General features: G+C 44.4%; 1 protein-coding gene across 1 annotated transcript in view; it reads left to right on the top strand.

Moving 5' to 3' along the window:
* LOC126456612 (uncharacterized) overlaps positions 1–15821 on the top strand; it is a 50229-nt gene that overhangs the window by 14506 nt on the left and 19902 nt on the right. Inside the window, exon 2 of the mRNA XM_050092356.1 lies at positions 7047–7446. Coding sequence (XP_049948313.1) covers positions 7047–7446 — 400 coding nt within the window. The remainder of the gene's footprint in view (positions 1–7046; positions 7447–15821) is intronic.

Raw genomic sequence — 15821 nt, 5'->3', positions numbered from 1 at the left:
CTATTGACGATACTGTAGACTTCACATTAGACTTCTTCTTCGTTTGTCCTTTCTGTTTTTTTTTTTTTTTTTGTGTGTGTACAGCAGCAACTCCCCTACTGGGTAGTGTGTTACATAAAATATAAAATTAAAAAGGCGAAGGGTGAGAGGAAGGCAACACATTTGCTCAATATCTGAGTTTAGAATTAATTAACATTATACTAATACTGTAATCAGATTATTTCAAACATAAGTAAATCCAAGTTATACTTATAGTATGTTCTAAGAAATGTTAAAAACTAAAAATATTTCTTATTAGGCTACTGTGAGCGTCTATGTAGTATGTTAATTTTGGTCTTTGCTCATTTTATTCTGTAGTAGGTTTAAGAATGTTATGTACGGCAGGTGTTTTTTGTTGCAGTGAGAACATTTTTGTTCATATTTCTAATTATTGTTGGGGTCAATGTTATGTGAATTGTGTGAACAGGTCCAGGAAATTGTGTTGAAATTATTTGTCAGCTAGCTTCACGTCTTCATTTGTAACGTACAGGGTGAACTGAGGATGTGAATGTACTTTTCTTATTATTCGAGGAGGTCCATTTGCTTACCTTTTTTTAGTGATATTTAATATTTATAAGTCGCTTTTAATGTTAGAAACAGTGCGTCCACGTTGATCCATGTCATTGACGGTGCAGATTTACTTACATATTTCAGTCTTAATGCATGTGTGCTCACGATTTGTCATGTTAAAGCTTTTGCTGGTCTTGGCAAGATAAAAGCTGGGACTATTGTCACAAATAATTATGAATTTTCCAAGGCATCTGGTGATTTAGATCCTGTGTACTTTGTTATAGCAGACAGTTTTCTTGCTTTGCAACCTTATTCGAACTCCTGTCCTTCAGAAAAGATTTGCAAGTAATATGAGCTCATGCCTAGGAAGGGAATGCACGGGAATTTTTTATTTCCTGGTGGTGGTCATGAATTACTGTGGGTAACTTTATAACTTTAGTTTGATTATGAAGGAGATTTAATGATTTGTGGATTGTATCCATTATTTTAGGGACACTTTAGGTGATATTGAGTTCATTCTCCTTGGCATGTATGCTAAGGGGAGTTTTATGTATACAGTTTAACACTGATCAGATGAAGAATTATTTGTAATTAAATACGCTGTTGTGGGTTTCCGAGAAATTTTAAAAAACATGTTTTTGATTCCACATTATTATCCTAATACTAGTAAAACTGATAACCCTGTCTGTCAGTGGTGAATTCGAATTTGCAGTGAATGTAACTGAAGACATTTGTAAATGATACAATTTCATCTACTGCATCACTAAAGAAGTGTCATCAACAAACCTTTTGTAATAAATCTGTTTATGTTTTATACGAGTATTGGCACTGAAAAATTTATTTTTCAAATGATTAACGTAACTATAAGGTAAATGGCCTGGAAGGCTGCTCCCCACTGTTAAACATTGGCTGCATATAGATTTGCTTGTTCAGTGAGTAGTTATGAGCTACAATTCATTCTAAAATCGCTATGAGGTCCAGTATTTTTTCCTCGTAAAGTTCTTTGTTTTTCAATAAACTACATATTACTGTTTCAGTGGCATCATGAGCAGTTTCATTTGTGCTTAGGTTCACAGTGTCCCTGCCTGCAAAGCTGGCGTCGCATGGCATATGCAAATCAGTGGTGCCATTAATAAGTTCTTAGGGGGTTACTGTTGGAAAAATTTTTTTCAAAGGTGTAAAAGTTGCCGAGGATATCTTTAAGCTTCTTAGACAAGTAATACACGACACAGTTCCTTGAGTTAACAATGAGCAATACTGAGCCAATTTTTGACTGAGATCTTAGTTTAGGTGGTAAGTAGTTCGTGTTTAACTATTTCAGGCACCAGCATCTGAAAAAGGTACTCGGAATACTTAATTCCCTAAACTAAGTTTGATATTATTCAGATATAGTGTTAGTATTCAGGTACTTTGTTTTATTTTGATGAAAGAATTGCAAGGTTGCTCTGACATAATCATCTAATCATCCTCATACACGACTGCTGCAGTCTTATTTTTACCTGCCTTTACAACAAGAGTTTTATTATCTGTAAGTTTCTTATTATTGTTAGTGTGTATGTTTTAATCAGTTTTCCCAGGATTGTGTGATGATCATGGGTTTCTTGCAATAATGTTTTTGGCTTTTGAATACGGTATTTTGTTCGCTTGGGTTTAGTTTGGATGTGGCACATGAAATTTTCATGCTGGCGGTTAATTCTTTGGTGTTTTCATTGAGTTTAGGTACACTGTTGTATTTCACACCTTTATCCAGTAACCCATGTTCAGCTTCATGAGATAAAATGCTGGTAGAATTTACTACTTTTTTACTATAGAATTCATTTTGATGTGTTAGGATTGTCGTTACGATAATGTGTTATTTCTGAGCTAGGTGACTGAATTTTCTTTCTATGGCTGTTGTATTAACGTTATGTAAGATCCAAGAAATGAATAGGATGAATCTGATTACCGACTTTGGATTCAATTTGCATATTTGCCACTTTAGAATGTCTTTTTACTTGTGGAAGGCTCTGATTGCAGTTTTTAACCGTATTATTTCACACTTAAGCTTGACAGTCTATGCAGATTTACTCTTTCTGTTAATGTGGACTGTGATGCAGTTGGGGATTACATTTCAAGCTAGTTAAGTCATGTTAAAATTTATGGAATTATCATCATATTCTTTACTTCGCTGTTTATGAATGTATTGCCCTCACCTAACTTGTAGACAGTAATGTTGATCAAAAAAATACATACAATATTCCTGAGGGCAATACATTAAAAAAAAACACACACACACACAGACACACACACACACACACACACACACACACACACACACACATACATACATACATATATATATATATATATATATATATATATATATATATATATACCACTTAACTCTGCCACCTTGTATATTTCCGAAACACAACAACATGTGAAAAATGTAATCGGCCAGAGATGCACCTATGTCAGGAGCTCACACAATGGGCAGGAACTCGGAATCCACAAATCTAAACAAAAATCACTTTTTTATAATGTTTCCATAAGATGAGGTTCAAAAGCCATGAAGTATTTTATAAAATGCATTTTAATCATCACTTGTTTATTGTCGCATTAGTCATCTACCGGTTTCGGTTATTAACCATCATCCAGGATGTAGGTTACAACAGATTAGTTAAAAATATCCCATACTCCTTTGAAGCTGAAGCATATCTAAATTATCCACAATTATACAATCAATTTGTCTTAGAACACCGACAGTCATACTGTACGTGAAACTTACAGATATCTCAGGAGAAACATGACGAACGAATTACGTAGCTTATAAGCGGGTACCACAGGCGTGAAAATATCTTCATGCGCTAAAAGCTACAGGAAAACCATTAAGCACGCAGGGCAGACAAAGTACTGAAGAGAGGGAGAAGATAATCCGACTCCAGTACACATGGATACAGAAGCTTGCTTCTGCTTACTGTACGTTTCTGCTTTTGGAGGCGGAAAGTGAAATCAGAGCAGTGGCCATTACTTTAAGCCATCTGATACTACACGACTCTCCCCCCCACAAGGGGGTCTTGCATTACTTGACACTTACCCTGTTGTGTACAACTTCGTACTCAATGGTAGGGAGAGATAATTATTGATTGGCGACTCCATAGAGCGTTGTGTGCGCAACGACCATATACGTGAAATTAGAAGGAAGATCAGCGTTGGCCGTAATTTTGATGGTTTATTGACAGCAAAATCGATTTTCAATCGCATAGTGATCATCTTCAGTGCTCTAGTGTACAAATTAAATTCATAGGCACTAGTGTCAAGTTATTGTGATCGTTTCATAGCTTAGGTTACTGGTAATAACTTGACACTAGTGCCCATGAATTCATAGGCACTAGTGTCAAGTTATTGTGATCGTTTCATAGCTTTGGTTACTGGTAATAACTTGACACTAGTGCCCATGAATTTAATTTGTACACTAGAGCACTGAAGATGATCACTATGAGACTGAAAATCGATTTTGCTGTCAATAAACCATCAAAATTACGGTCAACGCTGAGCTTCCTTTTGATTTAAGGATAAGATAAACTACAAAGTCGTGCAGCATTTGTCGTCCTAGGGAAGATGGACAGGAGTAGAAATGATTAGTGAACATATAAATGCAGTAAACAGAAGTTTTCCTTAACTTATAGGTTCTAAGGAAACTGGGAGAGGAAATAATATGAGGAAAACACTGACAAACCGAAGGGTCAGGATGATAGGATATCTGTTAAGACATCAGGGAATGACTTGCACGGTGCTAGAGGGAGCAGCAGAGGGCAAAAATTGTAGAGGAAGACAGAGATTGGAATACATCCGGGAAATAATTGAGGACGCAGGTTGCAAATGCTACTCTGAGACGAAGAGGTCGGCACAGTAGAGGAATTCGTGGCGGGCCGCATCAACAGTCCGAAGACTGATGAGTAAAAAAAAGAAAGCTTTCCACAAGCGTTGTGCAGAAACTGTACAAAAGAATAAACAGCAATGATATCCAGGTATTACAAAGAGCACTAAAGAGTATCGTTCAGTGTGAGACCCGAGCTACTAATGCATGAGCAAACTTTCGAACGCTGACTCAGACTGAAAAGCGTCGAAGAGTGGCTGAGGGCGCTCGTAGTCAGGGCTGGTGGAGGTGTGGCTCAGCGGGCGCGCATCACTGGATCCGCCGGGTCCCCGCGTCGACCGATAACGGCGTTTTCGTTGCCAACTGCGAGACGCCAATGAGGGTGGCATCGATCTATGATACCATAGACACTACTGGCCATTAAAATTCCTACACCAAGAAGAAATGCAGATGATAATCGGGCATTCATTGGACATATATATTATACTAGAACTGACATGTGATTACATTTTCACGCGATTTGGGTGCATAGATCCTGGGAAATCAGTACCCAGAACAAACACCTCTGGCCGTAATAACGGCCTTGATACGCCTGAGTGTTGTGTCAAACAGAGCTTGGATGGCGTGTACAGGTACAGCTGCCCATGCAGCTTCAACACGACACCACAGTTCATCAAGAGTAGTGACTGGCGTATTGTGACGAGCCAGTTGCTCGGCCACTATTGACGAGACGTTTTCAATTGGTGAGAGATCTGGAGAATCTGCTGGCCACGGCAGCAGTCGAATATTTTCTGTATCCAGAGAGGGCCTGCAACATGCCGTCGTGCATTATCCTTCTGAAATGTAGGGTTTCGCAGGGATCGAATGAAGGGTAGAGCCACGGGTCTTTTAGCACATCTGAAATATAGCGTCAATGCGAACAAGAGGTGACCGAGACGTGTAACCAATAGCACGCCATACCATCACGCCGGGTGATACGCCAGTATGGCGATGACGAATACACGCTTCCAATGTGCGTTCACCGTGACGTCGCCAAACACGGATGCGATATCAGAGCATCTTCTTCCTGTCGGTTACATTTCGCGGCTGTAGCAGGTCATCTTCGTGGTGTAACAATTTTAATGGCCAGTAGTGGACATACCTTTTACGTTTCCTCGTAAACCTTTTCTGTTGCACAGGTACTTCCCTCCAACTTTTCTGTAACAGACACTACATTCCCTAAGGATGAACCAGTTCCATGTATTATAATCTCGTACATATAAAAGGTAAAATAAAGTACTATTAGAAAAGAAATTTACAAAATATTTCTGATTAAATGAAGTTATAGAATAAGAGAAATATTTACATGGATCTTAAGTCAAAGAAGTTGCAGAATACAGATGTCACAGTATCGACAGACGACATACATTACAGCCTTCTAACTCACAAACGCCTTTCATTTTTTTTCCTTTATTGAATTTCGATTCCCCCCGAAGGGGCGGGCTGGCAGCAGCTTAGTACGTTGCTCTACAGCCTACAGACTTTTTAAAACGTAAGAAGAAGAGAAGAAACAATAAAAGCAGACGATAAAACGGTGACTTAAATTGTAAAACGGCGAGAAATTGTGGAAAGTTAAAACATAAAGCAAAGGGTTGGCAATGCTAATAAAATACACAGGAATCAGACAAGTAACATAGGAGATACACAATTAAAAACATGGCGACAGTCTGGTTTCTGTTCGTAAGAGATAAAAAATCACACCCAGCGACAGTATGATGTCCGTTCGCAACGCTTCCGAAAAGACACACAACACTGAACACTCACTGTAAACACTGCACGCAAATGTCGGCACAAAGATGACACTCCCTAGCCAAGGGCAGATGGGGGGGAGGGGGGGGGGACCTGGACAGATGAGGGGGAAAACTAGGAGGGAGGAGAGGAAAAACCGAAAGGGGGCAACCAAAGGAGGGAGAGGACTCATAAGAGGGGGGGGGGGGGCAGCGCAGACGCGAGAGGGAATGGGAAAAGGCAGAGGAGGGAAATTTAAAAGGACTCGAGGGAGAGAAGGGGGGCAGAGAGAGGGTAGGTGGGGAAAAAAGAGGATGGAAGGGGGCGAGAGGGAGTCCGGGAAAAGGACAGAGGAAAGGAGGGGGAGTTAGGATCAGAGTTGATAGGAGGGATAAATGAAGGGAGAGAGGGCATCATCCGGGAGGGGGAGTTGATGCAAGCCACCTTGGGAAAAGAGATGAAGGGTGTGGAGATGGAGGGTAGGGGGGATACAACAGTGAAGCTGTGGCAGGGGTGGGGATGGGAGAGGAGAGGAGCAACCAATGGGTGAGGGGGATCAAGACGGTGGGAGGTGTAGAGTATACGGATATGTTCGAGGAATAGGAGCAGATGGGGGAAAGGAATGAGGTCATAGAGGATCCGCTTGGGGGACGGGAGGCGTACACAGAAGGTGAGGCAGAGTGCATGACGCTCAAGGATCTGGAGGGACTTATAGAATTTGGGGGGGGGGGGGGGGGGCAGACGCGTTTCATTTAGCAACTGCTTATTTATAGCAGCTTTCAGAATGTGTAAGGGGGAAGGCGCGAGTCGTGTTTCACACGTCGGATGTCGCACTAGACGCGGCTGCTACAGTGCAACGAACGATTTTCAGCTGGCCGCAGAAAGAGACATGCTGAAGCAGAGGAGGCGCAGGTACAAGACGCGGCTGCGGCCGGGCCCGCAGATGAGTCCGCTGGAGGAGGCCCAGGTGGACGTGTTCGACGAGTCGCCGCCCGGCGAGCTGCCGCCGCCGGCGCTGCCCGTCTTCGACCGGCCGCCCCCGTCCTTCGACACTCGGCCCGTCAGCCTGCTGGACGACTCCCCGCCACTGGACCTGCAGGAGTCCCCGCTGCTGAACAAGTACAGGACGCCCGAACAGGTGACGCCGGAGCAGTCGATGGAGCAGTGGTACTCGTCCGAGCGGGGAGGAGGGAGAGGCGCTCGGAGGCGGCTCGTCTTCGATGACGAGGACGAAGACGACGACGACGACGACGACGACAGCGACCTGTTAGGTACGGTATACCCACTCGACTAACTTGTTTACTTTAAAAACTGGAGACAGCTTCTATCTCGTGCAAGACACAGTTTGATCGTTTTAAATACGGTACTTTATGTGCTGTCTTAAGTCGCACGAAAATTTAGCGAAAAATAACGCGAAACCAGCGGTTTTTGAGGAAAACTAATGAGGAGGTATTGAATAGAATTAGGGAGAAGAGGAGTTTGTGGCACAACTTGACTAGAAGATGGGATCGGTTGGTAGGACATGTTCTGAGGCATCAAGGGATCACCAATTTAGTATTGGAGGGCAGCGTGGAGGGTAAAAATCGTAGAGGGAGACCAAGAGATGAATACACTAAACAGATTCAGAAGGATGTAGCCTGCAGTACGTACTGGAAGATGAAGCAGTTTGCACAGGATTGAGTAGCATGGAGAGCTGCATCAAACCAGTCTCAGGACTGAAGACCACAACAACAACAAAAATGTGAAATCGGCGAATTTTACCACGTGTTGTGAAATTTCTAATTTATTTTTTGGTTAAAAAGCGGCTCCGGATTCGGTAAAGAAACAGTAGCACCGAGTTTCCCTAAAAAGTCACCAAATGTGCCATAAAAACAAGATCGAATTTGGTAAAAGCAACATAGATTTGGCAAAAACGTCAAATTTGCTAAAAAAGACAACACCGGATTTTGAAAAAACAAACTAACCACACCAAATAAACACCAAATTTGTCAGAAAAGACACAAACACCGAATTAAAAAAGCAACGCTGAATTCGGCAAGAAAACCCAGAATTTGGTACAACACCAACTTGGGGAAACAACGCCGCGCGGAATTAGCCGAGCAGTCTAGGGCGCTGCAGTCATGGACTGTGCGGCTGGTCGTGGCGGAGGTTCGAGTTCCTCCCTCGGGCATGGGTGTGTGTGTTTGTCCTTAGGATAATTTAGGTTAAGTAGTGTGTAAGCTTAGGTACTGATGACTTTAGCAGTTAAGTCCCATAAGATTTCACACACATTTGAACATTTTTTGGGGGAAACAACAACACAATTTGGCGAAAACAAAACAGATTGTGGCAAGAAATAAGGAATTTGACACGAAATATTGAATCTGTCTAAAGAACAACACCGAATTTGGCAGAAAACAGCATTTAATTTGACACAAAACACCGAATTTGCAAAAAACAACACCGCATTTACCCAAAAATAACTCCGAATTTAGTCACGAAGCGAAACGATGTTTCCCTCTACCTAGGCCTACCTTCAATTGCGTTTCGTTTATTAATGTGCCTGTAAAGTGGGATAACGGAATGAATGAAATCGGGCGATGTTAAGCGAATCAGAGTGGGAAACGAGACACTAAGGGTAATATAAAAGTTTAGTCGTTTGGGCTGCAACATACAATGATGAACCAAACCGTTATGACCGTCTACTTAATAGCGTATTCGGTCGCCTTTTGGCAGGTGCCTAGTAGATTTCCGAAGGTATATGGCAGAAGATGTCTATGCAGGAATCACGCAGTTCCCATTAATCAGGGGCCCGTAGTTTGTGGCAACACGTAGGATCCCACTCGTGTTCCACCTGCTTCAGATCAGGCAAATTTGGTGGCCAAGACTTCAAGATGAGTTCAGTATCACGCTTCTCAAGCTACTGTAGCACGATTCCGGCCTTGTGACACAAAGACAATTATCCCGTTGCAAGATGCCATTTCTACCTTGGAAGACGTCAAGCAAGAAGGGATGCAGGACGCTCGCACTAGCGTTCACGTAGTCCATAGCTATCATGTCGCATTCGATTAGCACCGCAGGTCCAATGGAAGCCCAGATAAACGTCTCCCATAGCACAACACCATACCCACCAGCCTGTGTCTGCAGCGCTTTGCATGTTTCGAGCAGCCGTTCGTCTCCATGACAGCTCATTCGGACATGACGATCGACCTTTGCAACTCGGAATGTGACTCATCCGACAAGGCGACATATGTACGAGGGTCACTCCAAAAGAAATGCACACTATTTTTTTAAAATCAATCTTCTATTCTATATGTTTGAAAGTTTTACAGTGTGTAGATACATCCTTTAGGAACAATATTTTCATTTCTCCACACAATTTCCATGCCTCTCAACTGCCTTACGGAATCTTGGAAACAGCGACGGTAAAATCCTGGACCAATCTGTTGGAGCCACTGTTTGGCAGTGTGCACAAGGGAGTCATCATCTTCAAACCTTGTTACACGAAGAGAGTCTTTCAGTTTCCCAAAGAGATGGTAGTCACATGGAGCCAGGTCAGGACTGTAAGGCGGATGTTTCAGTGTTGTCAATCCGAGTTTTGTGATCGCTTCCATGGTTATTTGACTGACATGTGGCCGTGCATTGCCGTGCAACAGCAAAACATCCTGCTTTTGCCGATGTGGTCGAACACGTCTCAGTCGAGCTTGAAGTTTCTTTTGTGTCGTCACATATTCATTAGAATTTATGGTGGTTCCACTCGGTATGATGTCCACAAGCAAGAGTCCTTCGGAATCAAAAACACCGTAGCCATAACTTTTCCAACAGAAGGTGTGGTTTTGAATTTTTTTTTTCGTGGGTGAATTTGCATGATGCCATTCCATTGATAGCCTCTTCGTCTCTGGTGAAAAATGATGGAGCCATGTTTCATCACCTGCCACAATTCTTCCAAGAAATTCATCTCCACCATTCTCGTACTGTTCTAAAAGTTCGCTGCGTACCGTTTTTCTTGTTTCTTTGTGAGCCACTGTCAACATCCTGGGAACCCACCTGGCACAAACCTTTTTTAACGCCAACACTTTCAGTATTCTGCAAACACTTCTTACCCCTATCCCAGCGTAGCGTGACAATTCGTTCACTGTGATGCGTCTGTCAGCAGTCACCAATTTGTTAACTCTCTGCACATTGTCTGGAGTGTGTGCATTATGAGGCGTGCCGCTGCGAGGACAATCCTCAATATTGCCGTGCCCGCTTTCATCACGTAACCTGCTTGCCCACCTACTAACTGTACTGCGATCGGCAGCAGCATCTCCATACACCTTTTACAACCTCTTGTGTATGTTTCCCGCTGTCTCGTTTTCACAGCACAGGAATTCTATGACAGCACGTTGCTTCTGACGAACGTCAATTGTAGCAGACGTCTTGAAGACATGCTGTGACGGTGCCACTCATGGGAACAGGTTGAACTAAGTTTGAAAACAAGCGGAAAGGATGTATCTATACACTGCAAAACTTTCACACATGCAGAATGAAAAATGTATTTTTACAAAAATAGTGTGCATTTCTTTTGGAGCGACCCTCGTACATTGATCCACAGTCCAGTATCAACGATCTCGTGCACACAATAATCGTAAATAAGGATGACGTTCGATCACTACGAGAACATGTAGGGGTCGTATGCTGCGATGCCTCATGTGCAACAATGTGCACTGACTTATGTGCCCTGAAACACTTGTGCTTGCACCAGCATTGGACTCTGTCGCCAGATCTGTCACAGGTTGCCCCCTTCCTGGTTTACAGATTGGGCAAGGCTGCGACGCCCATGTTCTATGATGAAACACGAACGTGCAACACTTTGTCGCTTACTCGTGTTGTCACAGTTCTTCAACCACTTACCATAGATCGGGGATGTATAGACTTGCTTGTACCACGGGTCGTAAGCCGCTGACTGTAACTACGTAGCGACCACAAGCAGAAGAAAAGGATTATATACTTAGTTTTCATCATGTGTTTTACAAATATTCACGTCATTTAATAAATATAGTTCCAACAATGTTTAACATTCTGCGTGGTGTCTGTTTGTTCTAAGTCGTGTCTCCCTACCACTTTCGCGCAACGACGCTCTGAGCGTGTTTTTTTAGGGAATTGACTAGTTTGAACCTGGGACCTGTTGCTGGCAAGGAGACGCCAGACCACACATGACATGTAGAGTTCAGAAGAGTTGAGTGAGACTAGCGATGATATAATCAAATACTTAATGATTTCAGCGTCAGCTCCACTGCACTCCCTGTAAAAGAATCTTAATACTAACTAAATTTAGTGGAAGGGGTTCAAGGCTTTCCTATGTTTAGTTAGCTAGTAAAATGTCGGAAAAGCAGTTAAGTTTACCATTGGAAGTTTTATTCTACTCACAAAAAATTGTTTTTAAATTGCACTATTGATAAAAGGAAATATTTTAATACAGGATGATAAAAACCAACTGCGTTCAACAAAAATGTAAACGAATATTCCCTGAATGGGTTTCCAGGTTCTACAATAGGTCGAAGGATGACCTATGCCATATCACATCTATAATCTAGGTTTAAATTAAGTTTCTCAAAAGAGAAAACTATCAAAATTGTCTACAGTGACCCTCAATTATCTTTAATTACTTATCTAACTTGTCGTAAATTACAGTGGCTTATGTGGCTTCTCAATAATTATATAACAGAAAAATCATCGCGTTTCAGATTTTTACTTCAAGTAGCAAATGTGAACACCATGAGATTTAATTGACGATCGACACTAGTATTACGTAAAAAGGGGGTGTAACAGATGAGACTTCTGCAGTTCTGAGTGAAGCTTTATGCGCTGTTACGCGGCATTGCGTGCATTCATTATCTTGTCGTTGGTTAGGCAGCATCAGGGGGCGGCGGGCGGTGCAGCTCCATACAGCTCGCCGTCTCGGAAGCAACTCTCTACTAACTTTTCCTTACTACAATTTACCGAAGTTGGTTTAAAAAAAAAAAAATATCTGGCCGTGTTTTCATCTGACCAGTCAGGGTATCAATGTTAACCTTAAGCTCCGCCTACAAAAATTCTGTCTATCAAATGAGAAACGCTATACTTTTCGTGGTGGTGCAATGTTTTTAACGTTTGCAACGTAACAGAGACGCGAAAAAGTCTCACGCTAAAACCTGCAGCTGGTGTGGCCCTTTTAGTGTTATCGTAAGATCTATACTGACATCTTGGGTTGTCGGGTGTTCTGCCGGATATCAGCGTCGTACTTGCACGATATTTCGGTCACGTAGCTCGTGGCCTTCAGCAGGTGCGAACTGAGACTGCTCCTCGAGTATTTTATTTTATTTTTTTTTTTTTTTATTTTTTTTTATTTTTTTTTTTTTTTTGCACTTTTCATTCCCTTCTCAGATGGAGAAGGGCGGGCTGCTTGAGAGCGCGCGATGCTCTTTTCAGCCATTTGGTTTGGTTATTCTGCTTTGGCTCTGTTTATTCTTTTTTGCTGGGGTGCAAGGAAGGGGGGGCATTTCTCCCAATTGGGAATTTATTTGCAGGAGTTTATAGGGGACAGTTCCGGTATTTACCTTAGCGGCCAAGGAAAACCTGCAAAACCCGGCCAGAACTGCTTGTGTCTTGCCTTCTCTTTATTTTCCGTGTTGCCAGCGTTGCCGCTGGCGATCACGGCGGGCTTCGCGTCTTCTGTCACGCTCCACCTCTTGCTCGTCTCTCTGTCTTCGGAACTGCTCTTCTAGGGCTTCCTCCTTTCTTCTTATGAGCTCCCTGCTTTGCAGGAAGCTCATTTGATGTTCATCTCGGTCGGCCAAGTTTGGGATGGTGTCGTCCAGGATTTCGCTGTCCACTAGGGATTTCCAGTGGTTGACGAACTCCTTGGTTTGGACGCTTTGGTCCTGACGTGCTCCCAGTGCTCCCGTGCCTTCTGACGAGACCTGTATGGCTCGACCGATGGTCAACTTCTTCGGCCAGGCCGTTTGTGTGGCCTGGTCGTCTTTATGCAGCTCATCCGTCTGCAGCGCCTGCGTCTCCTTGGTGGTGTCGTGGCGGAGGGATTCACGGAGGGTGAGGCAGGCGGCCTCCATCTCTGCATGGAGAACCATGCGGAATCGTGTTTCCGCCTCTCGGAGGGCCGACTCGATGTCGGGACCAGCTGTCGCCGCCGTCTTCCCACCTGCTGCGTCGTGCCGCCGCCCCCCTCCACCACCCTTGCCACAGGTGGCGGGGGAAGGCGGCCGCACGTGAGCGGTGGCCGTCGTCGAGTTTCCTCCGGTTGCCGCCGTTGTTCCCGCGGCGTTGCCTCCTCCTCTCGCTGTTTCCTCCGTCCCTCTGTTGTTCGCCGCGGCTGCAGAACGTTGTCGCCTCCTTCTCCTGCGGCGTCGCCTCTTTGTCTGGGGCGCCGTCTCCTTTGCGGTGGCGGGATTTCGGCCGTTGAAGGCCTGACATCCGCGCCAGTTTGCGACGTGCTCACCGCCGCAGCGGGCGCACGTCGGTTTGACGTCTTTGGTGCTGGTACAGGTGCGGGTGTCATGGTGACGTCCGCACTTGACGCACCTGGCGGCGTTGCGGCAGTGTTTTGCCACATGCCCTTCCTCCTGGCACTTGAAGCACTGTGGCTTCGTGTCCAGGTGGGGGGGGGGGGGGGGGGGGGAGGAGAGTCTCCGGCTGCATGTGGAAGCCCAAGAGCTTCCGGATGTCAAGAATGCCCCCGCCATTGTCCGCCGCTGGTGTGGCGACAATAAACAGAGGCGGTTTCTTCCTATTGGTTTTGTTGTGCAACCTGACGGTTGCCTCAACAAAACCTTGGCGGCGCAGTCCCTCTTAGTATTTATGCCTATGGCCTTCCCCTTCCACCAATGGCTGCAGGCGCTTCCTCTGTGGTCCGTGCCCATTCCCTGCGACCTGCTGGAGCGTTGCTGCTCCGTTTTCCGTCCGCTGCGGTTCTAGGTGTTCCCTCTGCGGTCCGCGCCCACCAAACCCGCTCCTGGGGGTTTCATCTACGGTCTGGGGTACCAAGCGTTCCCCCTGCGGTCCGCGCCCGCTCACCACGACCTGTTGGAGCTTTGCCGCTCCGTTTTTAGTCCGCTGTGGCTCTGGATGTTCCCTCCGCGGTCTGCGCCCACCAGTCCCACTTCTGATTGTTCCATCTTCGGTCTGGCGCGCCTGGCAGTCCGTCATCAAAACTAACCATGATGTCCGAGTCTGTGATGTGCAGTTGCTTGAGGCGTTGCAGGAAATCTTCTGAGTTGCGGATATGGTGAATACATTTCCCCACATATGGAGACAGGAGACCTGTTGTGTGGTATTGTGTGGTATCGCTGTTCACCAGGGTCCCACTGAAGGACTCACTAGAACTGATTGCAGAGATATTTGACGGTGCTCTGTTGGACCTGTTCAGTCATACACTGACATCCACGTGTTTCCTGTGCAGAAACCAATATTATGAGCAAACTGAAGGTGTAGCTATGGGCAGCCCACTGTCCCCTGTGGTTGCCAACATGTTTATGGAGAGTTTTGAGGAGAGGGCATTGGAGACAGCCACATTTAAACCCACATGCTTCTTTAGGTATGTGGATGACACCTTCGTGATCTGGCCACATGGGATGGACAGGCTCAATGAGTTTCTTGAACATCTTAACTCAGTTGGAAGAAGATGAGCCAGTGAACTTCATTTTCCAGGAAGATGGTGGGCCACCTCACTGGCATAGCGGAATACGTGATTGGTTGTACTTCACTGTACCCAAGCGCTGGATAGGCCTCAAGGAGCCCAGTGACAGAGATTGCTTTGCATCGCCTCCACGTTCACCCGACCTAACGCCATGCGATTTTTTCGTTTGGGGCTTCATCAAGGATCGTGTGTACGTGCCTAGGCTACCAGCAGACTTCCCTGAATTAAGAAACCGGATTGAAGCAGTTGTTGCTGCAATCACTGAAGACACACTTATCAACTTTTGGGAAGGACTCGGCTATAGACTTGATGTGTGCCGTATGACAAATGGTGCTCACATTGAAACTATGTAAGGTTCTTGGTAAAACTGTTTGAGTTGCTCTTTCATTTGACATATCTAATTCTAATGGTTCTAATGGATCTAAGCACTATGGGGCTTAACATCTGAGTTCATCAGTCCCCTACACTTAGAACTACTTAAACGTAACTAACCTAAGGACAACATACACATCCATGCCCGAGGCAGGATTCGAACCTGCGACCGTAGCAGCAGAGCGGTTCCGTACTGAAGCGCCTAGAATCGCCCGGCCACAGCGGCCGGCATTTGACATATCATTTATAACTGTAAGTTTAATATAATAAATATTATAATGGGTTAAAACCTCGACATTCATTTATAAACACCCTTTAATACTCCAATTGGACAGAATCTGGCACGATATCGCTTAGGAGGACATCCAACAGCTCTGTCTTGCAATGCCAAGCCGAATAACCTCTTGCATAAAAATCAGATGTGGACAAATGCGTTATTAAGTTGCTCAGTTTGTGAAACTCATTCTTTTGAATAAATCATCCAATTGTTCTGAAATTGTAGTCATTGGCTTGTCTATACATACACATCACATCTGCGGATTTCCGTCCCATTCGGATAATTCCTTCGTTGTCCTTTTTTTTTTTTTTTTTTGGTCTTAAAGACAAAGTTGGATATTATGA

This window comes from Schistocerca serialis, chromosome 2 (genome assembly GCF_023864345.2).
Source record: "Schistocerca serialis cubense isolate TAMUIC-IGC-003099 chromosome 2, iqSchSeri2.2, whole genome shotgun sequence".
Classification (NCBI taxonomy): Eukaryota; Metazoa; Arthropoda; class Insecta; order Orthoptera; family Acrididae; genus Schistocerca; species Schistocerca serialis.
Note: the sequence above shows the minus strand (reverse complement) of the source record. Positions and strands in the feature narration are given on the sequence as shown.